This window comes from Lichenostomus cassidix, chromosome 4 (genome assembly GCF_008360975.1).
Source record: "Lichenostomus cassidix isolate B80296 chromosome 4, HeHo_3.0, whole genome shotgun sequence".
Lineage (NCBI taxonomy): Eukaryota > Metazoa > Chordata > Aves > Passeriformes > Meliphagidae > Lichenostomus > Lichenostomus cassidix.
In genome coordinates this window covers 26,713,541-26,740,468 of record NC_139484.1, presented here as the reverse complement: position 1 = coordinate 26,740,468, position 26,928 = coordinate 26,713,541, and the positions used below count along the sequence as shown (strand labels likewise).

The 26,928-nt window shown below is 42.6% G+C and overlaps 1 protein-coding gene and 1 long non-coding RNA gene across 2 annotated transcripts in view; both read right to left on the bottom strand.

Annotated features, from left to right (window-relative positions):
- Positions 1–12,903: 12,903 nt before the first annotated feature.
- LOC146438126 (uncharacterized) lies at positions 12,904–21,350 on the bottom strand. Its single transcript, XR_014851667.1, has 3 exons — positions 18,644–21,350; positions 16,552–16,726; positions 12,904–13,347 (listed from the first exon to the last, which is right to left on the bottom strand). It is a non-coding gene; the product is annotated as an uncharacterized LOC146438126 (long non-coding RNA).
- A 4,468-nt stretch (positions 21,351–25,818) lies between these two features.
- CENPC (centromere protein C) overlaps positions 25,819–26,928 on the bottom strand; it is a 28,753-nt gene continuing 27,643 nt past the window's right edge. Inside the window, exon 19 of the mRNA XM_085058446.1 lies at positions 25,819–26,049. Coding sequence (XP_084914572.1) covers positions 26,007–26,049 — 43 coding nt within the window. The 3' untranslated portion in view covers positions 25,819–26,006. The remainder of the gene's footprint in view (positions 26,050–26,928) is intronic.

Genomic DNA, 26,928 nt, shown 5'->3' with positions numbered 1-26,928 from the left:
ACAGAGTGGCAATATTTAAGCTACAGAAGCTAAGAGTCTTTGCTACTGACACTGTCTGGAGATTTTCTATCAAAAGAGTTTTTCATAAGAAAGGAAACACTTTGTCAAAATTAAAGCCATTTTCATGAAAGGGTCATTTGTGATGAACTCCTGACTTAAAAAAAAAAAATCAGGAGGAAGGGAACAGGATATTATTTTAGGCTTCTTGAAATCTCATCATTTTTTACTTCCTCTGTTTAGAAACCTTATAATAAAAAGGGTATCATTAAAAATAAAATGTACAAAGCACAATATAAAATTTTTAATTTATGAAAAAAAATTAAATTTAGGTAATCTGATTCAATAGTTACATAAAACTTTTATTCTGACTTTTGCAACTTTGGGACAGAATTTGGCTCTATTTGGGAAGTCCTCTGAAACTCAGAATATCTCCATGGGATGAGAGCACCATTCTGTGTTTGGCACCAATGCAAGCAGCTGTGCCCACAGACTGCAGGTTACATGTGTACTGTCCCACTGACCTAGCTAGGACAGTAGCCAGATTTCTGTTTGCTGTTTGTTCAGTATCTCATGGAGTATGAATCTGTTTGTGACAGACGTGCCTGTCCCTGCTGTGATTTATCCTATAAAAAGGTCTTTATACATTTCACACCAAGGACTGTATCCCCAAGGACTGACACAGAACCACTGCTGCAATCCCTCTTCTTTTTTCCTCTGATCACTATGAAAGGATAGAAACACTTCTAGATGCCTGGCAATTGCCAACTCAGCAGGGAAGACCTGCCCTTCAAAAATAAATAAGTAAAGTCAGAACAGCCTTACTAAATTATTTGTAAATTAAACCTAACTGAAAATGTGCTGCAACACGCCATCATCCCCATCGCAGCAATAGCTCCTGGTATTGGAGGCAGCCAGCACATATTGCCCTGAAGCCCTTAGGGCTCAGGGAGACACAGCTGCTTCTCATTTATATGAGTTTCATCCTTTGCTAGAGGTTTATCCACCACAGCAAGAGACAGACGTTGCTGCAACATACTGGAAAATTTTACTCAAGCTCCAGTCCAGTCCTTACCTATAGTTCCATGAGATTCATCTATTCCCAGGAAGACAATCAACCTCACAACAGGGGAAGACTAGCTTTTCCCTTAGAGAATGTTTGGAAGACCATCTCAGCAATTAAAAAGCTTCACTGCTATTGAAAGTAAGAGGATTAATGTTTTTGAACCCCAGGGATCCCTGGTTCGTCAGTCCACCAGTACACACTTTTTCCTATTTGCTTATAACTAATTTTAGCTCATGCATCCAGGAGCAGCAGGACAGTGAGTTCACATGGGGCAAGGGCTGCTTGGTGAGCAGAGGCTGCAGGTTTGCAGAGGCTGCCCCAGAGCACCACAACACCTTGCAATTTGCCCTGATTTATTATGCAATTAGCAGTGAGTGTATCTCAGTGCACCACAAGAGACAACACTGGCAGAGCTCAGTGTTTAAAGCTGACTTTGTACTCAGGCACCTAAATAACTGCCCTGGTTTTCTTCAACAATTTCAGTAAGAATTTTGCCTCAAAATGAAGGTAACTTCTACAAATTCTCAGTGCAGAAAATCTCAATCAAAGACCACAAAACAATGAACTGTGATTTTAAGTGGATGACTTTCATATAGCCTCATCATACTGAATGCTACAGACACAGAGAAGACACTTCGTTTCCTGTAAGGCCACAGTGCAAATGCTTACTGTGGAATGGAGGCACATAGACAAATCAGAGATGAGGAAGTCCTGTGGGAAATCAAGTCATATGGTAGCTATAAAAACCAGACACACATAGAGACATGGAGAAGGTTTTCAACACGTCTGCACCGCCCATGATAAACACAAGGCACTCAAGGGCTGGGTGGATGACCTATGGCTCCTCCCCATACCTAGACCATACCATCAGGTGGCAAAAGATGGGGTGAACACTATCTTGCAAAGGTCAACTGCCCAATTTTATACTTGCTTTTGTTCAGTTTAAATCCTGTTTGCATCAAAACTCTCAGCTCCTGGGCCCCTCAGATGATGGATCAGAAAAATGACAAAGTCACCCACTGCACTTCTATTGAATATTAGTTCCAGTGATTGCCACGCTTGGTGGGTAAAGGGAGATAGAGCAAGATAATTAACTTGGGGCTTTTTTGGATGGGTATTCTGAGATCTCTGAGCATGCCCCTGCTCCCATAGCCTATTGAATGTGCCCTCAAGGCAGCTTCCCTTTCCTCTGCCACTCACAGCAGAATCCCTGTTTTAATGCTTCTGTGCATTATTGAAAGCCTCTAACCTAGCAAATAATTTCATGGGGTAGAATTACTCCTCTTTGACCAAAAAAACCCCCTTCTCCCAGCTCTTACAGGAATATGGGCAAAACAAAAGCACAGAGAAAGAAAAAAATTCAGTTAATGCTGGAGGGGAGCGTCCAGGGGTGAACTAGAGCCCTTCACCAACAAGAATGGGATGTAATACTGCTCTTGGTATCACAGGAACAAACTCTGCTGCCATAAAGTGTCTTTTTCCAGTATTTGTACATTTCTTCCTCTCCTTGCTAGCAAACTGAGAAGATTAAGATACAGAAAGGCCAAGTCACTAAGAGGGCCAGACCAGACATCAGAGAAATAAAAATGAAATAAAACCCAACTGCACATACCTTTTAGTGGTACTGTTTGTAGGAGATGCCTGAATTGCAGCCATAAAACTAGAAAAAAGCACCAAAGGGATAGGAGAGCTCTCTCCAGCGTTGCAGGCCTTGAGCAAACTCCAGGCTGCCCTTGAGCACTGGGTGCTGCACACACTTTCCTCTTGCTTTTTCCCAAGTCACCACACAAAGCTTGACCACACGAAGAGGAGTTTACTCAAAACTAAATTGAGCAATAATTCAGCCTTTTCAAGAAAAAAAAATTAAAATCAAGTAGAATTCATGGTCTTCAGACCAAATTTGTCAAGAAAGATCAGCAAGTGCTTCCCTCCTCTAAGGCCAGGCTGCCGCCTCAGGTGAGCCAGCTCCCTGATCTCCCCACAACAGCCACACCTGGGCCCAGGGACACCTGACCTGAATCAAGGTGCCTTGAAGGAGAAGCTCAGCTGCTGGAGGACATTTTTGGCCAACTCCACGTGGAAAAGTGGCATTTTTGCACTGCCCTCACACCACCATGCATGTGGCTCTGTGCTGATGGCAAGTGCTGGCCTGCAAAGTGGAGCTGCCTGTGGAGTTCTGATGGCTCTGCTACAGACCCACAGCCAGGCACTGCACAGCCCCTTGGCAGTGCCTCAGGGGAAAATGCATTCAAGAAAGGGCAAAAAGCCACAAACAGTGAGGAGTGAGGGGGAAAAATATGAAAACCACACAAACACACACACACACACACACACACACACACACACACACACACACACAGTGCTCTAAAAGCACTGAGACAAGAGCAAAAAGAGGAAGGGGAAAAGGCGATCCCGCTGCAACCTGTAGAGAAGAAGCCCCATGCCTGAGCTGAGGGGTATTTCCTGCAGCTGTGACTTATTTAAACTAATCATCATTAAATTACCATTTTTGAGAGATGGAAAACAATTAAAAGGTTATTCCTGATGACTAAGCAAGCCTAAGTGCCATGAAAATGAGTTGTTCAGCATCATCACTATCAAAAATGAACTTCACTTTAGATGTGAAATATGTCTGATGAGTATGGTTAAAATTCTGGAAGTGAATAAAATAAGAATTTTCTGACTATCTATCAGCTGTTTAACAGGGTATCTGCTATCAAATTAAGACGTACAAAGGGGAGCAAATCCAGAGAAAGGTCTTGTCAAGTTCAGCATAGTTTGGCTTTCTTGGACCTCACTCAGCTCAGCACAGTTCAAATCACAAAGAAAAACCATCAGGAACTACTAAAAAAAAACTGATTGCAAAGGTCTTCTGAGACTAGTTCACAGGGTTAGATTGAAGGGAGATTTTGTATTTTTTCCTCACTCACACACCAAACTAAAGCTCAGCCAGGAAGAAATTTAGGGTCTGAAAGCTATAAACTGAACAAGGAATTTCTTACCCAGCTGTGCCTGCAGCTGGGCTGGAAACTTAGTCTGAGTCCTACCACGCATTTCAGAGAGCATAGAGCTTTGCTATGAAGACTTAAGGCAAAAGGATACACACCACATCTCAGTGATCTGCTTCCAGAGTTAATTCCCTTATTGTTCAAATCTGTCTTTTGTTTTGTAGCCTTCAGCTTTCAGCCTTCAGATCTCATCGCATCCCTGTGTGCTCAGCTGAAGAGCTCTTTAGCTAAAGAAAACGTGGCTATATTCAGCCTCTGATCAAATCACTTTTTGGTTTGTTCTTTGTCAAACTGAATGGGCAGAACTTCTGGGCAGCTCCTACATCTTCCATTTTGAAGGGCAATTGTGTAAAATGCAAAGCGTTATTCCAGAAGCATCTTCACAGGGGCTTGATACAGACCTTACCCTCATAGCTTTACCTCTTGTAAAAGACCATCATATTTACACAGCAGTACCTTTTTTGAGGACAAATCACACTACAAACAAGAAGCTAGGCACTCCCCTTTACTGGTACAAGATGCCAGCTATTTCCCAGCTCTGCAGCTTATGGAATTCAGGGAAGCTCTCACACTGATCAGGAGGTTAACACAGACCAAACAATTAAAAATATTCAAATCCACAACCCAGAGAATTTTGCTAACTTTAAAGTACTGATTCAATTAATGTCTGGTTGTTTGTGTTTTCTTCCCTTAACCTTAACCTAATTCACTAGTATTTGCTTTCCAATAATAACTAAAATGAAGGGTTCCCTCCCAGCTGTTTGTACGAAGGAAGGCACAGACAGGAACAGTTTGATGTCCATTTCACTGCAACAGTGAATAAAAAATGCAGATAAAAGAAAATTATGCATAATTATTATCACTAATAACACCATCTGTCCTCACCCAAATGTGTTGGTGGGTATACTGTGTACATTTTTTCAAATACATATATGTATATTCACACACACACACACAAACCTGGATATAACCACCCCCAGAGAGCAGATTCTTTGGCACAGGGCATCTCTCTTTGCCACGCTACTGCAGCATCACAGACCTAACTTTCTTGGAGCTGCTGGCTGCTCTTTTAACATACCCACCAGCACCCAGGGGAGACAACAGATGCAAGGCAACTCATGGCTCCCAGCCCCTCTGGTCATCTGGGGGAACAGAAGGTCCATAAGGTGACACCAGACTCAGAGACTTCTCTTTGTAAGCACAAAAATAATGATTTAAATACGTGATATCCAGCTCCTCCAGGAAAAAGCCTTCTGTTTATTCAACTTCCATGATGTCCCACAGCTGTGCCTTTGAACTAGACTTTTTCTTCCCATTGTTAAAGAGTCATGACATTTTCTTTATTTAGCAATTGAGGTTTTATTTAAAAATATGAACCACCTAATTTGTAAACCTTAACCAGCAATGAGAGCCATCTGTGCATATTTATAAAGTACGCTGGCTGGAGATACATTAATGATGGAATATGGCACACATGCATATTCCTGCTTGGGATATATTTTTTAAATGCTCTTTTTCTCCAGAGGAGGCAAATGACTAATTGCTTCTGTTGTTTAGGTGCCTGAAGTGGAAAACTGGCATTTCTGCTGTTCTGCCTACATTTTTAGGTGTTAAGCCCACACATGTACGATAAAAATAAAGCAATCCACTAGTGTTCGGACCTTGGCAAAAACTCTCTCTCTGCCCCCCTTGCCCCTAGGCTAGGACTAATTGCTGCTTGCATGTGTATGTCAAACTGTCCCAGATGTTTTATGATTTACTCTTACAAAATGAAAATCGATCTGAAAACATGTGAATGAATGAATCCAAGGTTAATCACACTTCTGCTACTGACTCCAACTTCCCTGCCACACACTTTCAAAAATAGGGGTACTGCCCACATTTTATCCTCATCAAAAAACAAATTTAGATTCCTAAAAAGTTGTCTATTTGGAATTTAAATGACCAAATGCTGAAAAAAACATGATGCTGAAAAAACATCATACAGCTGTTGCCTACACACAGGCACTATGCTAAATTGCCAGAAAGTTTCCAGGTGCTCCAATCCTGCTCTGCATGCTGGAAAAATCAAGGCCAAGCCACTGGATTTCTGCTCACGTACAATCTCAATAACAACCTCAAACCAAGGGGTACCTCACCCATTTTCCTTAGGCTTGCTCTGAGGCCTCCTGCATCCTGGGATTCCATGCTGAAAGCAATGGGAGTTGTTGCTGAGAGAGAGAGGTGTGGTTACAGTCCTTGTTCTTGTGTGGTGAATCTGGATCCCTTCTCTAGGCAATCCCAACACCAGGAAAGAGCATTGCTGGCACTCCTTTCAAACAGTATAGCTGTGCTTGAAGAAATTAAAGATGTGTTTGGCCAAGCAGGTAAACAGAAGAATTTTGTGTTCCTCCTTCTATTCCATAAATAAATGTATGCATTGAAAAATAATGCATGGTTGGACTGACCCTTTCTAGCTCATTGGCTGCAGAAAAATATTTTGAAAATTACTTTAATACGTATTTATTCAATGGACCAGAATGATTCACTTCAGCACATAAATATGCCTTATTAAAAACTGCTTACACACACGTTACTTAACCCAGCTCTTTTTTTTCCACTCTTCCAGACATGTGTGAAATACCATGTTCATTACATGTATGTCAGTGGAAACCATTATTTATCCTATATTCTGCTAGAGAAAAGGGTGTGCCTTAAAACGAACAGAATAAAAATGATAGCAATGAGTGCTGCAAATGCTATGAACTGGCTAGAGAAAGTGTCTGCAACTGAAGCCGAGGGAGGAGCCAGCATGGGGGGGCAAATTTTTAGCAGGGCCTGTTGTGATAGGACAAGGGGGAATTGCTTTAAACTGAAGGAGGGTAGATTCAGACTAGATATAAGGAAGAAATGTTTTACTATGAGGGTGGTTAAACACTGGAACAGGTTGCCCAGAGAGGTCGTAGGTGCCCCATCTCCGGCTGGATGTGGTTTTTAGCAACCTGATCTAGTTGAAGATGTCCCTGCTTATTGCAGGGAAGTTGGCCTGTAAATGTCCCTTTCAAATTAAAACATTCTATGATTCTATGAATCTATGTTTCTTTCCACACTCCATTGAAAGCTTCCTGCAGAGGGTGCAGCCCCCCGGGGTGCAGAGACACTTTTGCAACATGTTCAAAAAAGGCTTGTTTTCCACTGGGATATGAAAACCTTCCCATTATCCTCTGTGACAGGTCAGCCCACCTGCTACATGAGCCTGCATCGCTTTACGTGTTGGGGCCAAGTAGCACCCGAGCAGCCTTGGGGAAAAGTGCCTTAATTGCTGGTAATACAATAGCTCCACTTAGCACCAGCAAAGCAATTCAAAAATGGAATCAAACATTTTCTGGATACACATTTCAGGAGCAGCCGGCTGTGTTGGCATGTTATTCCATTACTTAACCACTGGGTCATATATCTGTGAATGCAGATGGCTTTTACATCCGCACCTCTTAAGCAGCATCTGATACCATGACCGAACACTGGCCCAAAGGGAGGGATTCAGTCATTCTGACCAGAAAGACTTTTTCCCTTAAATTAAACACCATCATAGGCAAGGCTTCAGAAGGCTTTTCTGCAGCCCCATTAGACCCAAAGGAAAAAGCCTTCCTCATCTCCAGCAAGGGAAGCACTATCCATCTGCAATTCAGCTGCAGCTCTGCCTTGCAAAGTCCAAGGACTGGCAAATAAAATTACTTTTCCCCATCAATCTCTCACCAGCACCCCAGGACACCCACACTGCTTCCCATGGAGTACTTCTAGTGCTGTTCCTTGAAGGTATTTTTTTCTCCAGCTCCCCTTCATCTAAGTTTTTTCTTCCAGGCATCTCCAAGGAATCCACAGCTTCCAGAGGCAGTTGCAAAAACATCACCATGCAAGTATTTGCAGTGTAAATCTGCTGAACTTAATGCTGACACAGCTACAGCTGCTTAGCTGTTGGCTGCACAGGAAAAGCAACACAGAAGATCAGAAAAAAGTGTGGTCTACCTGAGCCAATGTACCAGCAAAGTCAGTGACAGCACAAAATATGAAAGCAGAATGGTGTTACAATCAGATCCATGAGGCATCAACTTATCAAGTATCAGCACAAAAGTATTCACACTTTGGATCCTGCTGTAGGCCAGGCACTCTGTGGCACAGAGAAGAAATGGTGCAGACCACAAACATATGGTCCCTGGCTCATTGTACTTACACAGGCTTTAACAAATGCCTTGGTGAGCACCTGTGATCTCTCATCCCCAACCTCAACCACAAGCTAACTGTCCAAATGCCCCAACTTTATCAGAACTACTTACTGGCTTGAGTATTGTGATATAGTGAATGATTGTTTTATTCAAGGAGAGCAGTGATGGGTGAACATTGCAAAAAGCTCCTCAGAATGTATTTCCTTATTTTCATGCTCTCAGTGCAAGGGAAGCCACATATGGTAGCAAATATTTTACAAAATCTATTCCACTTATAGAATAATCCTCCAAATTATTCCATGTTATTAAGGACCCATGATCTATAAAATAAGACGTGAGCAGTATCATATGACACACTTCAGGTTAACCAAAACAATGTCTTTGACTCAAAATGAAACTTCTCATTCCATGTTTGAGGACAGTTTTTTCATACTGCTGAAACTGCTGAAATTGCTGAAAGCAATTGCTCCCACAATTAAAAACTGGGGCATTTCTTCTTTATTTCCCAATTTCACCATGTTTCCATATACTACTTGAGAGTATCTGTCCTTTCTTTCATGCAAAACTGCTTCCAGGACACACTTGGAAATAGAACATCAGCCCAAACTGCAATCTTATAGCCAACATAGCCCTCACTCCAGAGCAGGTGACACATATATGAGGAGAGTTTTGCTTTCTTCCCATATAAATATTTAACTGGCTCAGACCAAATTTGCCTGGAGCATCAAGCCTTCTCATTGATTACTCTGTTAACGTCTTGTTAGTGCTGAAGATCATCTCTGTGTCTTTAAAAAGAAAGTTGGAATAACTGTGGAAATGAAGAAATGTTCTGTGGAGAGACAGAAGAGTGAGACTTCAAGGCTGAGAAGAAAATTATTTTGCAATCTTCAGTCTAAAGTAGGATGGGAAAAGGGGAAGTTCCTGGGGTTTTTTAGAGTTCCCTACCAAACAATTTTTTTTCCTATGGTTTCTTGAAGTTATGAAGTAGGATACCTCCCACTTCACTAACAGGTCCACAAAAAAAAGGACAGGTTTAAGAAGATGCAGTTTGGTTTCAAGGTAAGAAACAGAACAGCAGTTAGCTTTTGAAGATAAGTCTTGCTGGGTGCTACACAAACCTGTCCCTTATGTAAGGCCATGTACTGAGAATGTTGTCCTTTGCAGGTCCCTTTCAGTGCTGTGCCCATGGGATTACACATTCTACGATTGCTTGCTGAGATTTTGCAAAAACTTGGACAGGGATATGGTGTCCCAAATCTGGAAAAATATAAGTGCAGAGAAATTTTCAGAGCCAGCTCTGTTTTGGGATATTTGTCCAAAAAGAAGTCCTTTTGGCTCAGCACTGTGCTGTTCCTTCCCCACGATCCAAGTCAGAGCTGTGACAGTATGCCTCTTGAAGATGGACATAGGGGAATATATACTCTCAGCATGAATCCAAGGGCTCAGAGGGGCATGTTTGGATGGACACAGCTCCAAACTGCTGCTGGAAACATGAATTTGCTCCTCACTCCATCCAGCCCCATGCTTAGACAGGTGTGTTTCTCCAAAGCATCAAACTTTTTCATCTTACGATCTTGTACAGATAAAGCTTGGCACTTGGTATATTTCTTTGGTTCTTAAATCTGGCAAAATTCATCAAAATTTGCAAGAACCATAGAGAAAATATAGGGAGGCATCTTGTCCCAAAGATCATATTTAAGATAGTTTGGCTCAAAATAACACATTGCTCTTCCCAGCACATGCTGTGTGCAGGTAACAAACCCTAAAACAAACAAACAATTTAATTTCTAAAATCTGAAAAAAATCCTTCTGTGATAAGATTAAAGCAGAGGTAAGAAAGCAATTCGTCTGAGAGGAGAAAAAACACAGCTGTGAAACAACCCTCAGGGGTTCAGAAGGAAGGCTTGATCTTAGGTGATAGATGTGGTCCTGCCCGAAAAAATGGTGCTAGATGACTTATCTGGGGCTCATACAAAAATCCCTGGCTACCAGTACCCTCAGTGCCAGCAAGCATGAGTTGGAGCCATGCTTTAATCGAGAGCTTGGATAGAGAGTATGTTTACCACTGGGGAATTTGGGTGGTATAAATCTGTGCTCTTAACAGGTTTGGGTCTCGAGGGTAGGCATGCTCCCATTGCAAGCGCTTTTCCTACAGATAGATAAAAGCCTCCCATAAATAAAGCTTTGAAATCGTCCAGGAGAAGTTAGCTATACAAATTTGGGCACATGAAGCTCAGTGTAAGCAATAATTCCACAGATTTTTATTAGAAAGGAGATATATGGGAGAAGCAATGCATTACAAATCAACATATCTGCTTCCTTACTGGCTTTTATGATAGGCATTAGCAGTAGTGACTGTGACACAGATCATAACAGCTTTATTTCCACCGTCTCTGCAAGACAAAATCAAATATAAGCAGTTGATATTATTTTTTAAGTATAAACTCTTTTCCCCTGCATTGAAGTGGTGACAAAATCATTCCTGGTAAATATCAAATTTGGTGGAAGTATGGAAGAGGTGAAGAAAGAGAGGAGAAGAGAGGGGAGGGAGGGAGGGGGGGGAGGGAGGGAGCCTTTGAGGCAGCTGACATGACTTCTCCAGTGCACCAGGGCACAGCCATCACAGTGTCTTCGTGACAAATAAGAAAGTTTGGGTTTACTGATGAGAGCACAAGGACCACTGACCTCTTTTATAGGGTTCTGGCATGAGTTTTGCAGTTGCAATGCAGATACCACCAGCAAAACAGTGTTTAATCTTTTTCAGTTGACTCCTTGAATAAATCAGCTTATATATAATCTGATTATGCATTTAATATAAACATATAAATTAAGTAGATAATTGGTAAATAGGGCTTTGCCAACAAAATTATTTTAATACAGGGTTAGAGAGGCTAGATTGGCTTTAAAAATATTTCTCTCTTTCTAGGGTAGGGTTTGAAAGACAATTAAAGGAGTTTTCCACCTAAACCTAGATCTGTAAAAGGAACTCAGCTCTGACTAGGAACTCCCTGGAGCTCTTTATAAGTTTCAGGAAGAGAAGGCTGTTTTGTTGGTATCGAAGTAACGTGTCCTTGCACACTTCTTTAACTGCTCACTCAACGTGTACCATTGCAGTGGACAACTTGGTGAGTTGCATGCCAAATGGATGGTTTATTTTGCAGCTGTCCTTTTTGAATTCCCATTGTAGGCAGGACTGGAAGCAGTGTCATATAAGGCAGTAGCACTACACAAGGTGAAAGGTAATTTTGTAGGCTGCTTCATCTTCCATGGCCACACTCATAATAATCCCACCCCTTTCAGACTCTCTTGCCTTCCATAAAACATCCCATGCCTACCCTGGAGAATCATCAGACTCATAATTGCAGTCTTCCTCTTTTGTGGTTAGTCCTGCAAAATAGTGCTTGGTCCATATGTTGCTGCTGACACTATAGAAATGATGCTGTGGATTAATTACAGCAGGGGACACTCGGAGGGGGGAGCTTCACGCGCGCTGCTCTCCCACGAGGTGCGCAGTTGCGAAGCAACCTGACACATCTGCCAGGGCTGTCTAAGAAACTATTAGCCAGTTGCTACCTCCTGTGCTCAAGAGCTGCAGGCAATTTCACAGTAATAGTTTCTCGGCTTCTTTCACGCAGGCAACCGCGCTGCCGAGATACTGACTTAAATATGTATCACGGAATGGCATCCTTAATAGAGGCTTTACAGGAACAAAACGTATATGGGTAATCCACAAAGGCTGGCTGCAACTGACAGCTTCGTTATTGCTCTGAGGATGTATGGCAGGAACTGCAGGCTGGGAGCAGAGAGCAGCCACAGGAATGGACAGGTTTGATTCACAGCCCAGGAAAGATTCCACAGCCCACCCACATGGGCTCAGGGGTAAAATCAGAAGCACCTCTGCAGGGAACCCTCAAAAGTGCAATATTATTGCATGTATTGGGTTTGCATGGCCAGGTTGGGCAGGGGGTAGGAAGGTGTGCTACAGGAGTGAGAAGATGCCAGAAGCTTCCCCCATGTCCAGTAGAGTCAGTCCCAGCTGGCTCCAAGACAGACCCACTGCTGGCCAAGGCTGAGCCCATCAGTGACAATGATAGTGCCTCACAGATGGCAGATTTAAGAAGGGGCAAAAATTACCTCAAGAGCAACTGCAACCAGAGTGGAGTGAAAATATGTGAGAACAGCCCTGCAGATACCCAGGTCAGTGCAGAGGGAGGGGGAGGAGGTGCTCCAGACACCAGAGCTGACATTCCCCTGCAGCCCATGATACAGACCATGGTGGTGTAGCTGTGCCCTTGAAGCCCATGGGTGAGCAGTGATCCCGTGAAGGACTCCATGCCTGAGCAGGTGGATGCCCAAAGGAGACTGTGACCCTGTGGGAAGCTCATGCTGCAGCAGGCTCCTCACAGGACCTGTGGCCTGTGGAGAGAGGAGCCCATGTTGGAGCAGGTTTTCTGACAGGACTTACCACCCCACAGGGAACCCACACTGGAGCAGTCTGTTTCTGAGGGACTGCACCCCATGGAAGGGACCTACACTGGAGCAGTTTGTGAAGAACTCATGGGAAAGACTCATGCTGCCAAAGTTCATGAAAGACTGTCTCCTCTCTAGGAGGGACCCCATTCTGGAACAGGGGAAGAGTGGGAGGACTCCTCCCACCTGAGGAGGAAGGAGCAGCAGAGAGAACATGATGAACTGACCACAATCATGTCCTTCTGCACTACTGGAGGTAGAGAATTTGGGAGCAAAGTTAAGCCCAGGAAGGACGGAAGATGGGGAAAGGATTTTTAAGATTCAGTTTTTATTTTCATTACCCTACTCTTATTTTATTGGTAATGTTAAATTTTTCTCCAAGTTACATCTGTTTTGCCTGTGATGGTAATTGCTGAGTGAATCTCTCACTGTCCTTGTCTTAACTCATCGGCCTTTTGTTATATTTCTTCTCCCCACTCCAGCTGAGGAGGGAAGTGATAGAATGGCTTTGGTGGGCACCTGATTTCCATCAGTAGAGAAGCACAGCTGAGTTTTTGGGGGCCTGGATCTCTGGCTTGCAGAAAGGACCATGAGCCAGGTTCCTCTGCAAACACAAAAAGAAGGGAGACTTCTATGCAGTTAAGCTGACTGAGTATGCAAGTCCCCTACTGTGATCTGACATCAAAATGAATAATTTGCCTTTTTGGTTTTCAGTAAGAGGGAAACTGAACATGAAAGGAAAGGTAGTTTGGGTATATGCATGTGCAGAATTAGGTTTAAGGCTCATTGCAGTTGTATGAGGTAGGAGATCATGCTGGTACATGTTGGGAAGTTGATTTAAAATATCTGAAAGCTTAAATGGCACTTAGTGCCTTCGGAAAACTACCTGAATCCTCAGAGCAAGGGCAAGCTCTAAATTTTGACAGGATGTATATCCAGGGCCCAAAGACATCTCCTCCTGCGACACAGCTTCCCTTTTGCAGTATTCCCTGCCCAAATGGAGGTGTAAAAAAAATCCACTAAAGGACTGGGTCCTGGAGGGATGCATTAGTTGGCATTATTTTCTCGGTCGTCAAGTTTCAGTGATTCAGAACAAGTAGCAATGCCTCTCTCTATGGCTTTAATGGCGTTTGCTGTCAGACACGTGAGCCACAGGAAAGGACAGGGCTGTAACTTTATTTTAAGCCAGATAGGCTGTAGCTAAATCTCCTGAATCCCTTTCAGCTTTGGAAATGGTTTTCCCCTATCTCTGCCTTCTACCTGGTGCCTTCACATTGTTTGCGCTAAAAGGGGAATGATACTTTTAATCTCGAAAATGCCTTTGGAGCTTTGGAGTGGATCGTTTTAAAGTCAACAGTGTTTAAAGCACATTAATGAGGGTATTCACCATAAAGCAGTTTTATTTCTGTGTGTAACTGATAAACATGAATGTGAGAGAATATAAGGGAAAGGAGGTGGGAAAACAGTCGTGCTTGGAAAAGCAAACAAATCATGTATCCGTGCCAAAAAGGGTATCAAATTATTATAACACTAAAGCCAGCTGTGAATCTTCTGGTGGAACATATTTTTCTTTCCCTTTTTTTTTTCTCTCTCTTTGGGTGTAAGTTCATGGCCCAGCACTTTGCCTGACGTTTGGAAAATTATAGTCAGCTATGCTGTGAGAATAGCAGTATCTTATAAGTTTAAAAAAAAAAAAAAGATAGCTGGTTGTCATCATGCTGGCTTATTCCTGTGCAGACACAGGGTAATACAAAACAGATGAGGGCAATAGAAAACAGGACTGTTGCCTTCTAGCAGGTAAAAAAATTAAAGAAAAAAAAATTAAGACAGTTTAAAAATTAAGAAAAAAGCAGATTGGGTTGGTTCTCAGGCATCATCCCTTTTTACTTTGACATTTCCCTCTGTTATGGTAGAAGACTCCAAAGCCCAAACGTAAATTGCATGCCTCTTAATGACAATAAGAAGTGCTATCACCCTTTGCTAAAATGAACTGGAGGGGAAAGAAAAAAACAAAAAGAAAAAAAAAAAACCGAGCCACTCGTTTAAACTGGGCACTTGTTTGGCTCTTAAAGATGTACAATATGATTATAAAACAAATCAATAAGCTTTCAGACTTTCTGAATGTCATCACAAATGATTAGGTTACATGAATGGGTCTGAGCTCACCTCACTCTGACCCCTGGGAAATCCAAAGTGCCACATTTGTACAAGTGGGGTGCACCTGGTTCAGAAATGTGATTTTTTTTTGTCATCACTGCTGTCCCCCAAAGGATGCTTATTAAGAGAATAAACAGGTAGAGTGCTAACACAGTATGCAACCATAGGGATATTTTTCTTTCAACAGGGGTACAAATCAGATTCTAAGAACATAAGGATGCACATGAAAATGTGTTGGCTCTTGTGGATATTCCTATGGATCTAGGGCTTGTTTAAATGGCATCCCATAACAGGCATGCTGCAAAAGGGACTCATGCTCACTTTGCAGCTGACTTTTCAGAAATGTTTGTCATCGTCACATAGACACTTAAGCCTTAAAGGCAGCAAAGAGACACTCACCATGAGTGGCAGGATCTGATGGAAGTTGCTGTCTTCCTGTAGATCTAGCCTTGCTCATCTGAGCCTCTACCACCTGGGTGCACTGTGGCTATTCAGGCCTGTGCAAGGCCAAATTGGACATGTTTTAGAGGTAGAAAGCCCACTTCCACCCATCCTGTTAGCTGTTCTGCCAGAAAGCAGAGATCACTCTTAGGTGGGCATGAAGCGTAACTCTGACAAAAAAAGTAATTAGCATCAGCTAATTAATCAGATAGCCTGCCTGTGTGGATTTTCTAGACCCCAGGCAAGGAGAGCCCACAGGAAAGCAAAGCCCAGTATGGACTCCCAAAAAGGGAAGAGGCTCTAAGGCAGCAAAGTCAGCCCACCTTCACAGTCACTTCAGTTTGCCTTAGGATAGTATGAGTGGTGTAAACAACGTCCTTAGAGGAGTTATCCAAAGCATACCAGAAAAATCAGTCCTGCTTATAGAAAAAGCAGTAGAAATAATTGCACGTGCTCATAAACAGAACAGAAAATTATTTTTGCATATTCCACTTACTTCCTCATGAAAAATGTTCAAAATATGCTTTGCTTTACATTATCTTTTTCTCTGAAATCAAACAAACAGTATTGACTCATGGAGGATTCAGGCCTTCAAAACTTTACATTTGACCTTTGCTTGCCAAAACATTTTGAATTTTTTTCCTTCCTCTCCTGAATCTATTCAGACTATACCCATCCAAACTGGAGTTTAGCAAATCCATCTGCTTTGAGTCTTACATATAACATAGGAGCTATTTAAGTTGCAGCTATTGTAACAGTCTTTTGATGGATGGTAAGGAAGAGCTGGATTCTGCAGCTTCTCCTCCTCCAGCCTCCCCTGAAGCCCTGACAGGACCCATTGAGCCAGACCCAACCAAACCTTGAATCCTAAAGTAAGGCACAGATGTGTGAATGTGCTGGCAGGTTTGCTGGCCAGGGATGCATGATACTCCTGTGACAAACAGAGCCAGGGATGGTACCAGGCCAGTGTCAGGCATGACAAGGGCCAAGTGGAAGAGCAGAGACCAGACCCCAGCTGAGACCCCAGCTGTCTGTTTTTCACAGCTCTCCAGATCAATATAATATTTTGATGAGAAAGCACAAAGAGGTGAACTGCGTGAAGGTGCCATCTTTGTTTCTTTACATGGAAAAGACAAAACCTGCAATCAACCTCACACAAAAAATATACACCAAATAAACCTTGAGGCCATCAAGAACGAGATGTACTTACCAAATAACCCCAGCAGTACCATGTCCTGGTGTCACTGAGCTCAACACTCCCCTTACTATTGACTGCAACAAGATCCTGAACTCTCTAACGTTTTAACCACACTTTGGTAGGATTGGCTTTGGAGAATCACTGAAATGTTACAGTAAGGTAAAGAGTGAATTCTTGTCTGTATCCCCTGAAAAAAAAGAAAGTTTCAAAAAATAATAACTATTCCTCTCCAAACTAAAATGAAAAAGAGTTTAAAGTCAGGCAGGTTTGTGTATTTATAAATACCATTTTATATGGGAAGAAAGAAAAACACACAAAGAGAAAGAATCATGAACAGTTTCTCCCAGACAAATTCTCATTTTTGATTAAATCTATTTTTGATGTGCGAGAGGATGAAATGTATCGAGTCTAGGAAATAAATGTGTAAGCAACTTTCAAGAGTAATCAGGATTTACAATGACCTTTTATTCTAGGCAAGCAATGGCAAGCGCTATGATGGATACAGAAAAAAGATTACTGAGAAACAAGGAAATTTGCATCCTGGACCAGCGGGAGCAAAGAGGGCACTGAATTGTGCTCGCTTTACACAGAGGGTTACAGTGACATGTTATTGCAGACAAATGAAGGGCTTGCATTAAAAATGCATAATTTAATCAAGAGAAAAACTACTAATCAGATTGAAATATGCAGACCTGATATTGGTTTTTTAATATTAGTGTTATTAAATTCTGCTATAGTTTCTCATAGAATCACCCAAATGTAAATTAATATAAGGAGAAACAGTTAACAAAATTACAGGCCCAGATCAAACATTCCTGCTCTTTTGCAAGCATCCTGCTGACTTGTGATATTGGGAATGGCATAAAAGGCTTAGTATAAAATACTATATGCACTGATCTAATAGGACTTTTTCCAGTCAGAGCAGCTTGAAGTGCACCCTGATGCAGTTGTTGGCTTGAGCTGAGTGGCAGCTGAGGATCAATGCCAGCATCTCTGCCTTGGCCAAACACAGAACTGCCACCCCCATGTGCCATATTCTGAGCACGGCCAGAGGGCTGCCAGCTCCACCCAAAGTCAGCCTGTACTGTAAGGAGCAGGAACTTATATCAACCTCTAGAATTACTATCTGCACCAAGAAAGCAGGGCTGAATATTCCTCTAATTTAACATATCAAAAAAGCATTTAAAATATCCTCCCTTTGTGCATACGCAGATAATGCAAGAGTCACTGCCTTTGCTCAGCATCTTTTAGACCTGTACTTGCTCAAGGGTCTTTCTCCACTGCAGCTAAAGTGCAGGTTTCCAAATTGCCCATTTTATGTGAGGGTGAAACAGCTGGGCAGGAAGGTACTGTCACTTGCCAAAGGAAATAGCACCTGGAGTGAAAGCTAGGAAAATACCTCAAGCCCCTTTTTTCATATGAACATTTCTGATGTGGCAAGCCTCAGCAGATGTGCTTGTCTTGAAACTCCACCAAGGAACTGAGGGGTCACATTTTTGCCTACACACCTGCTTTACTGTGTCTGAGTTACAGAAAGGAAGTCACCCTGTAACATCATTCTCCAGAAAATGAAGAACTACTAATATTAACTTGGATTATAAGGGTGGCCCCACTATTTCAAGGAGTGTAGAAACACCAGAAAAATTACGCTTATAATTTTCCCCTTGTCAATTCGAACATAAACATTGTAGAATAGAGATTTTGTGGTTTTTTGTTTGCACAGCACCTCGTATCATAAGGTCTTAATTTTTCAGGAACATCTGAACACAAAATGGCTACTGAGCCACTTCCCATGATTTACCTGCTCTCCTGGTTAATCAGAGAGGTCCCAGGTGGCAGGAGGTGAGGAAATGAGACACCCAGCTACAAGAAGGGCAAGAAAGAGGCATCAGGGAACTACAGACCTGTCATCCTGACCTCAGTGCTGGGAAAGTTTGTGGACGTTGCCTTGAGTGCCATCTTGCAGCACAGACAGGACAGCCAGGGGATCTGGCCCAGCCAACAGACGGTTATGAGAGGCAGGTCCTGCCTGACCAACCTGATCTCCTTTTGTGACTGGGTGACCTGAGTAGTGGATTAGGGAAAGGCTGTGGATGTTGATTACCTGGACTTCAGTAAAGCCTTGGACACTGTTTCCCACAGCATTCTCCTGGCTGGTCATGGCTTGGACAGGTGCACTGTTCACTAGGTCTGTGGTCATCAATGGTCTTAGAGGTCTTTTCCAACTTAACAGCTCTGTAATTCAGTTCTAAAACAAATACTGAGCATTTAACATTGATTCCCAGTGACACTTTATTTGATATCCACCTATGAGAGAAACAGAAAATGCACAGCAGGTAAACAAAGGAAATTAAACAGCATGTGTGACCGGTAATACACCAAACTGCTCATTTTGCAAAAATAGCTGTAGACTCTTTTAGACTGACTGATGTGTCAGTCTCACTTCCTACATATTTTTCATTTTATGTGATATACACTGTATGAGTGTCTCTGACACTACTTGCACGAGGGGATAAATAAAGCTACGCTAGATTCCCTTTTCTTCCTTTTTCCCCTCCACTTCTGCCAGCTGCTACCTCCCCCTGATCTCAGGTCCTGCATGAACATAACACCATAGCACGGCACACACAGGGCCATCAGCAGCATCAGATAACGGCCAGGAAGCTGCTGCTGCTCTCGATTCCCTGCTGTGTTACATCAGTGCTAATGAGGAGTAAATAATAGTAATAAATCAGCTTTCTGCAGTTGACAGTAAGGTGTTCAATAGTCGCTAGAACCCACTGGCAACTCAGAGGCAGTTTCCAAAGGCCCCTGCCTAGCAATACTGCAGACACCACTTATTCTGGAAGAGCCAGGTACCATATTCTGTGGTATAAACTTCAAAGCAGCCCATCCTGCCACATTAGGAAATCCTTCGCAGATGTCAAATGAATAAATTTGGAGGAGACACTCACCTCATGGGTTACAGCCTGTCCTCATGCAGCACCCACCTAGGCTAGACCTCCCCTCTCTAACCACAGAAATGCTGCAGCAAAGCCCTTCTGGCTCACAAGGTGGGTCAGGGGCTTGCAGTTGCTGATAAATCTTGAGGAGGCCATGAGTGTGTGCCCTAGCTCAAAGGGCTGCATTAAGCTACCATACAATTAGAGCTGGCTCAGGCAACCCTCCGAGCTGCAATCCCACCTTAGTTTTGCTTCCTACCATAGCAGTATATTCATAGCAGCATATCCTTCCAAAGGAGAAGCCCAATTCCCTCTAAAGTCAGGTTTCCCTGCAGTCTCCAGAGAAATCTCACAGGTTTAGGATCAGCAGCTAAAGAACAGTGTTCTAACCAGGCCCAGCAGTGTGGCATACAGAGGGGCTCACACATATGTGCTACTCACATGAAGCTCCTGCCAGGCAGCAACAAAATCCTAAACAATCTTCCAAGCTAATGCCCCAAGCAGTGCCTTTGTCTTACTGCAAACATTTCTGGCTTTAACCAACACATTAGGCAGCATTATTCTTTGCTGACTTGAGACAGAAAACGTGGGGTAGCTCCCAGGCCAAGAAACATTATCCCAGATGGCTTCTCCTGTCTGTGACACAGAGCTGGCACCACCAGCCTCATGTTTGAGAACTTTTGCTGTTCTGGACCTCCTAAAAACTTTGTAAAAGAGCAGTGGTATTACTTAGGACTGAGATATGACCTGAGGAGTCAGGAGGCAAAGGCACTTGGGCAGAAGCAGACTGGTGTCAGAGTAGGAACAGGACCTTGCCCCTCAGCTGGAATGGCATGTCATTGGCTTGGTCACTTGTAAGCACAAAATTTAGGAAGATCCCCAGAAAAACCTAGTAGCTAAAGATGTAGTTTCCTGAAACTCCTGAAAGTCCCAAGCATCAGAATTACTCACTGTTTCCATGGCCTTTTTGATGTGCCCTTTATTCCAAGGAGGCTGCTAGATAGTTAACAGCTAGGAATTGAAAACGTGGAAGGAACATATATCAGCAAATCAAGAGGGCAATTCCTTAACTTCTTGAAGGTTTTGGGAACAAAATGCTAGGAGGAAGACAGCAATTGAATTCCACTTCATTAGAGGGAGAACCGTTTGTAAAAGAAGAAATAATCATCAAGATGGAGATACAACAGTTCAGCAACAGGTCTGGAAGAGAAAAAGAGATAGGATTTTCCCTGAAAGCCTTGCAGCAGCTTTGTCCAGCACTTCATTGGCCTCTAGTGGAAAACAGAAGCTATGTCTTGTAATCGCAAAACTTTGTTTACAGAGCACAGAGAAATACACCACTGCCCACACAGAGCTTGAATACATACCTGGTGAAGGAAGGTAGGGCATGTGATGAAAAAGGACCACTATTCTGCATCAGGTACATATAGAGTCTTGGTTTTGCTATCATTCAGGGAAGAGATTGAATTAAATTTTTTTTTCCTACACATGTTCCCATTCTAGTCAGCCTCTAAGTTGTCTGCCACAAAAGAAATAAAATTTCACCAGCAGAGGCACTAAGTTTGTAACACTTGGGCTAGAAGCTGAACACCATTGTATGTGCCCCACTGAAAGTTAACCCCTGCAGCATTCAGACCACAGCAGTTTGGCTGTAAGGAACACTCTAAACCAAGGAGTTCAGTTGCTGTCTTCTGTAAACGCAGGCTCTCAAAATTAAAATATGTGCCTGTATGGAGTAGGCAGTGACCACAACAGCAGTCCTGCCTAGGGATAAATTTAACGATTCAAAACCCATGGCTCCACAGTTTCCATGGATATAACAAGATGATATCTCTCCTCAATTAATTAAAAATGCAAACAATAATAAAAAAAAAATGCACCATGCATGATCCACTGAGAAGGTGAGTCAATGGAGGGCAGTAGGCTCAGAGCAGAGAGATTGGGTAACAGACATCTTGTTGGGCAGAGCAGAACCCTCGAAATCAGGGCCAGCTGAAAAAGCAAACAGTGCCCTCAGCAGAACTGTGCACACCAGCGATGAGCAGATATCTCCTGAGTAGGGCAGGGCTCTGTCAGGTGCTGCTCTCCTTCAGTTAAGTGTGATCTCTGTGCATCCCTCCAACAACTCTGTAAACTCGGCTTGGTTTCCTCCCTCCTCCAACGACTGCCTTCTGGAGCCCAGGGCAACGCAGCAAGGTTTGCTTCCTGGGAAACAGCATCTGCCACAGCAGTCTGAAGATGGTAGAAGGCAGATGGAACCACCACCCTCCACATGGAAAAGGCTGCTTGGCTGGCCTTCAGCAGAGGCACAGTCTGCAACCAACTCCCATGATGTGTCTTCGATCCTCTGCAGACGCTTGGCCCTCAGGAGCCATGGCACACAGGAAAAAGGAAAAGAGCAACAGGCATTCTCAAACATGGGAAAAAACTTCTTCAAAACTTACTGTGTATTTTGGCTGGGTTTTGTGCCCGCTTGCTCCTGCATTCATTTTAGCAGTTTCTGTGCTTGCCAAGGGTACATTAGAAGTTTCTTTGGAGGCTAAGCTGCCAAAAAAAGTGCAAACAAACCCCATGCCAAAACAACACAGCAATCATTCATTCAGAGCAAGGCGATGTGAGCTACATAAAAAAATCTGAAAAAAGGAACATTTTTGAAAGTCACATGCAATCATCTGACTTGTTATGATCAAATTGTTTGCATTCCCTTCAAGGAAAGAAGGGAAAAGACCAAAGCCCAAAAGCCACCACATTAATAATTTTTGTAAGTCCAGAAGTGTTCACACCCACTACCCTGTGTGCCTATGAGGAAGAAATGTAACCAGCAGCAGGGAAACTACCAGGCTACCTTCTGTTTAAGTATCCTTGGCTCAGTGCTGGTCCAAGTGCCTTTTTTTCTGCAACATTTAGCAGAGTAACCTAAAGCAGCCTGATTTTAATGACATAAATGTAAAATCATCAAGCACAGCACTTCACGACCATGAATCCTCAGGGCTGGCTGAACTCCCATTTGTAAATCCCACAGATTAGTTCTATTTACTTCCTTCATGAGGAAAGGAAAAATAACGAAAAAATACTAAATACAATCAGCCTGAGCTGGAAATGGGCTTCTCTCTGCCTCTTGCAGAGATTGGGATCTCAGAGCAGTAGAAAGCAGACACGATGGCAACAGGACTGGTGAGTGACAGAGCTTCACCAGGCTGGGGCACCGCCCAAAGCAAAGCAAGGCTATTGTGCCACAAAAGGCATTCCTTGGTGTGAAGAGAGGCAGCCAGGAGAGCTGTTTGCATCTCACACACTTTCATCTTAATTCCTTAGGCCACAAAACATTTGGCACAGGTTTGATATATAGTCTTTCAGTTAAGCATGCATATGGATAACACACAGCTGAAAACAGAAGAGAAAATAAAAATAAAAATCACACTATCCTTAACAGACAAGTTAAACCTGCTTATCTGCAGAGGAATGAAAATCTTTTTTTAGCAACAGATGAATCCCATGAGAAAGCAGTCACAGATGTGCACACCAGACCACATACCAGCGTGACCAAGTGGCTCCCTACAGGAGAGAAACTGTTTAACTCGAGATACTGAAAATACAGAAGAGAGTCAAATGGTAAAACCAACATTGAGCTGCCAAAGATGTGTAACAAATGTGACTTTTAATAATCTGTTCCACCACCACTGAACAACATGAAGCTTCCATGGCTGCTCCCAAGTCCCAAGTACAAGTGTGTGCCTTTATGTCCACCACATGTCACAGCACAAGTAAACACACGAGCTCAGAACAGGCCCGAGCAGTGACTCTGTGGCTTGTGGCCCGTGCTATACCCACAGCTGAGCTACTGCATACACACCTCATTCATACCTCATACCTCATACATACCTCAGCTTGGTATGAGCCACAGCATATCCTACCTCCTCCTGCTGTGCAGTAGAGAAAGCTGGATGATTGGGATAATTTTTAAGACCAGTACTAGGCTTTTTATCCCCTACAATAAAAATATTTGAATTCTTTCACATGAAAGAAACATTCAGCCTCAGCTTCTATTGTGCCCCCTATGAACTATGCACCTTACCTGTTTATCATTTCTTACTTCTCAAACTGTGACCTTCCAGGGACAGGACAAACTCCAAACAGCACATCCGTGTAACAGATGAAGAAGCTCTTTGCTTCTGAGAAGTTAGTATTGGGTCACTGTGCAGGTTTTACTGGAACTGCCCTCCTTCTGTGAAGTTACAACTGAGTCTAACTGGCATGGGAAGGGCAAATATTCTGATTTTTCCAGGTTAAGGCAGGTAAAAGAAAAACACAGTGTTCTTGACTGGCAAAATACAGCACATGAATTATGTGGTTAATGTTTGATGCATTAGTTTAAGTCAATCAACAAAAAACTGCAAGACTGCTCTGGATGAAAGCATCTCCTAAACACTGCAAAGATAAGCAGTAACCACTCCTCATGTCAGATCATGAGCACGAGAGAGCACAGCCCTGTCTGAACCAGCCAGGGTGAGGAAAAAGAGACCTCAGATGGAGGTCCTGCCCTAGAGGGATCCTACAGTGCTGCTGACCAGAACAGCGCTTGGAACGCACCAGGTCTGGGCTCTGGAAGCCACCAGCACAACCCTCCCCTTCCCAACCTGCACAGCCCAGGGACACAAGCACTGTGGATGGGTGCGAGCTTACCCAGGTGCACAGGAGAGGCCACAGGAGGCTGAACTGTAGATAGCCAGGTTCTCTTCTTCTCATAATGGAATTGAGACAGGGCTTCAAGAAACATGAGAACTCTAGGTGGAAATGCTGCCCTCCAGCAAGGCTCTTGGCAGCAAAATGCTCACCAGTGCTCCTTGGGCACGGCTGACAGGAATGAATGTTATAAACAGAGCTTCCAGAACCTTTCAGGAGTGGAAAACCTCTCTCGCTCCCTTCTCTGTAATACTTACATAACAATACACTATCATTCATAGCATAGTATGCTGCTATTCAGGAGGGTTTTTCCTCACCCTCCCACCTCCAAAAATTGTTTTGGTTCCTGAATTATTTATAGTACTCATCCAGACTCCCAAGTTTTAAATGCTGGACAACTCTACAACACTTATAACAGAAAACTGTGACTTCAGATGAGGCAAAGATATTTTAGAAAAAACAACCACCACTACCAAAAAGAAGCCCAACAACAGCCACCCAGCACATGCATAGGATACTTGAATTTAATTTGGATATTAAATCATTCCTGGGGAGACCTACTTTTGCTACCCACTGTAAAGATTTTTGAGAAAATGAGTTCATTGCTGTGGAATTAATAATAGATCTATGCAGATTGATATTCCCAGGAGATAAAGGAAAAGGGAAAAATATTAAAAACTGATGCTCCTAGCAAATGAAAAACTAATGGACCGTACTTTCCTGAAGGGATAGGAGGTGTTTTTATTTTATTTCACTCTGATGTCTAGGCAAGGTTCTCAGGGAGCACCATCTTGAGCTAAATGGAAACACCTTGAAAATTTCATAGAAAATGTGGAGGAGAGCATAAGTCATCACATACCAAATATGAAGAGCCCTAAATGATTGTGTGCTGCAGCAGAATGTAGCACTGCTTATGATTTACTTGAAAACCAAAAGAATTCTGCACTATTCCAACCAGAAGCTTCTGTATAAGTTTGGCAGAAACACCAGGGATTCAAATTGCAACCAAAGCCACTACCAACTAGGAATGTTGTTTTTCAAATCTCACCTCCGTTGGCATCTGAGGTTCAACAAGGCCAAGAGCTCAGGGGTGACCTGATCACTCTCTACAAACACCTGAAAGAAGGCTGTAACCAGATGGGGGTCAGTCTCTTCTCCCAAGTAACAAGAGACATGATGAGTGCAAACAGCTTCAAGTTACACCAGGGGAGGTATACATTGGATAGTAGTAACCATTTCTTCACAGAAATGGTGGTCAGGCACTGGAACAGGCTGCCCAGGGAAATGGTTATCACTGTCCCTGGAAGTATTTAAAAGACACAGCACTTAAGGACATGGTTTAATGATGGACTTGGCAGGGCTGGGTTAGTGGTTGAACTCGATGGTCGTAAAGGTCTTTTCCAACCTTAAGACTTCTGTGACTCTATCGTATGAAAACTATTTTATTTTCAAATTCCCTTTGATTGTTTCAACGACTCCAAAGAAACAGTGAAACATTTCAATTTGTGACATTGTTGAAGCCACTCAAGATAACTCAGATTATTTATAAATATTTACAAGTCAAATTCTTGCAATTAATTGCATTTTCAAAACCACATGGAATGCTAGAAAACTGATTCTAAAATTATTTAAAATCAAAAGAAATCGAAACTGATTTGCATTACTTAATATTTATTGATAGAAAAGATAATCTGTAACAAACTATGTATTTACCATTTACACTGAAGAAAGATCTTTAAGATCAATGAAACAACATGCCCCTAAAACTGGGGTGTCAGATGAAAATGTTTAGCGTTCTTTAGAACTCCTCTGCATTAGACGATCTTCAATTTGCAGGGAAAGTTATGGGGAAGAGGTGTCCAACAAAATGTTTCTTGCTTTTCTTCTAAATTATAAAAAAAACAGCAATTAGTTCAAATTAACACAGTTAAAAATAGGCCTATCTGTGCCATAATACTGGGGAGTTACTAGACAGTAAAATGGAACAACTGCAAATTGTACTCACAGCAGCAAGGATATCAGAGCATTCACCTACTCCAGTGGCAAATCAATAAAAACATTAGTATCATTTCAATTATGTTCAAAAGAGCACATTAGCCTAATTTAATTTAACTAATAGTGGTCTCTGACAAATGTGTTCATCTGTGCAAAATCTGGAGCTGTCAAATCCACACCTGGTTGAGGCACTGACACTTGCTCTCCATGTATTTTTCTTAAGCTATTTTGAATTCGAACCATACCTTGCGAAGGACCAAGAGGCCTCAGTAGTTAATGTGCATGTGAGTTTCCTGTTATTTTTATAAAGATCTTGTGCATATTTTAATTTACTTGAACTCAGGTTTACACAAATGGTTCACAATCTCTGGCACACAGTCCCAAAGGTCACTCAAAGTCACTGACATTAGGGAAAATAGCCAAGAACTAAAATTTTTGCTGAGAATAATATCTGATGCAACTCCCCACAGCAAGTGACAGCTGAGGACTGTTACTCCACGTGTAGAGTTTTATGGGAAAAGCAGACACTTGATAGCCTGGACTGCACAAGACGGCAAATTTTCAAGCTGGTTTAAAGCCCATGCATAGAACAGATTGCTGTTAAGACTTGCAGGTGAAAATAATGACCCACTATCAAATATAGTAAGATGTTTTGGGGTTTATGTGCAGAAAATTGCTAGCTAATTTCCCCAAACTGAGCAGTGGACTTCTCATCAAACCCAGGTATGTGTCTGCCCCACAGGGACTCCTCAGAGCCAAGACCAGAAGA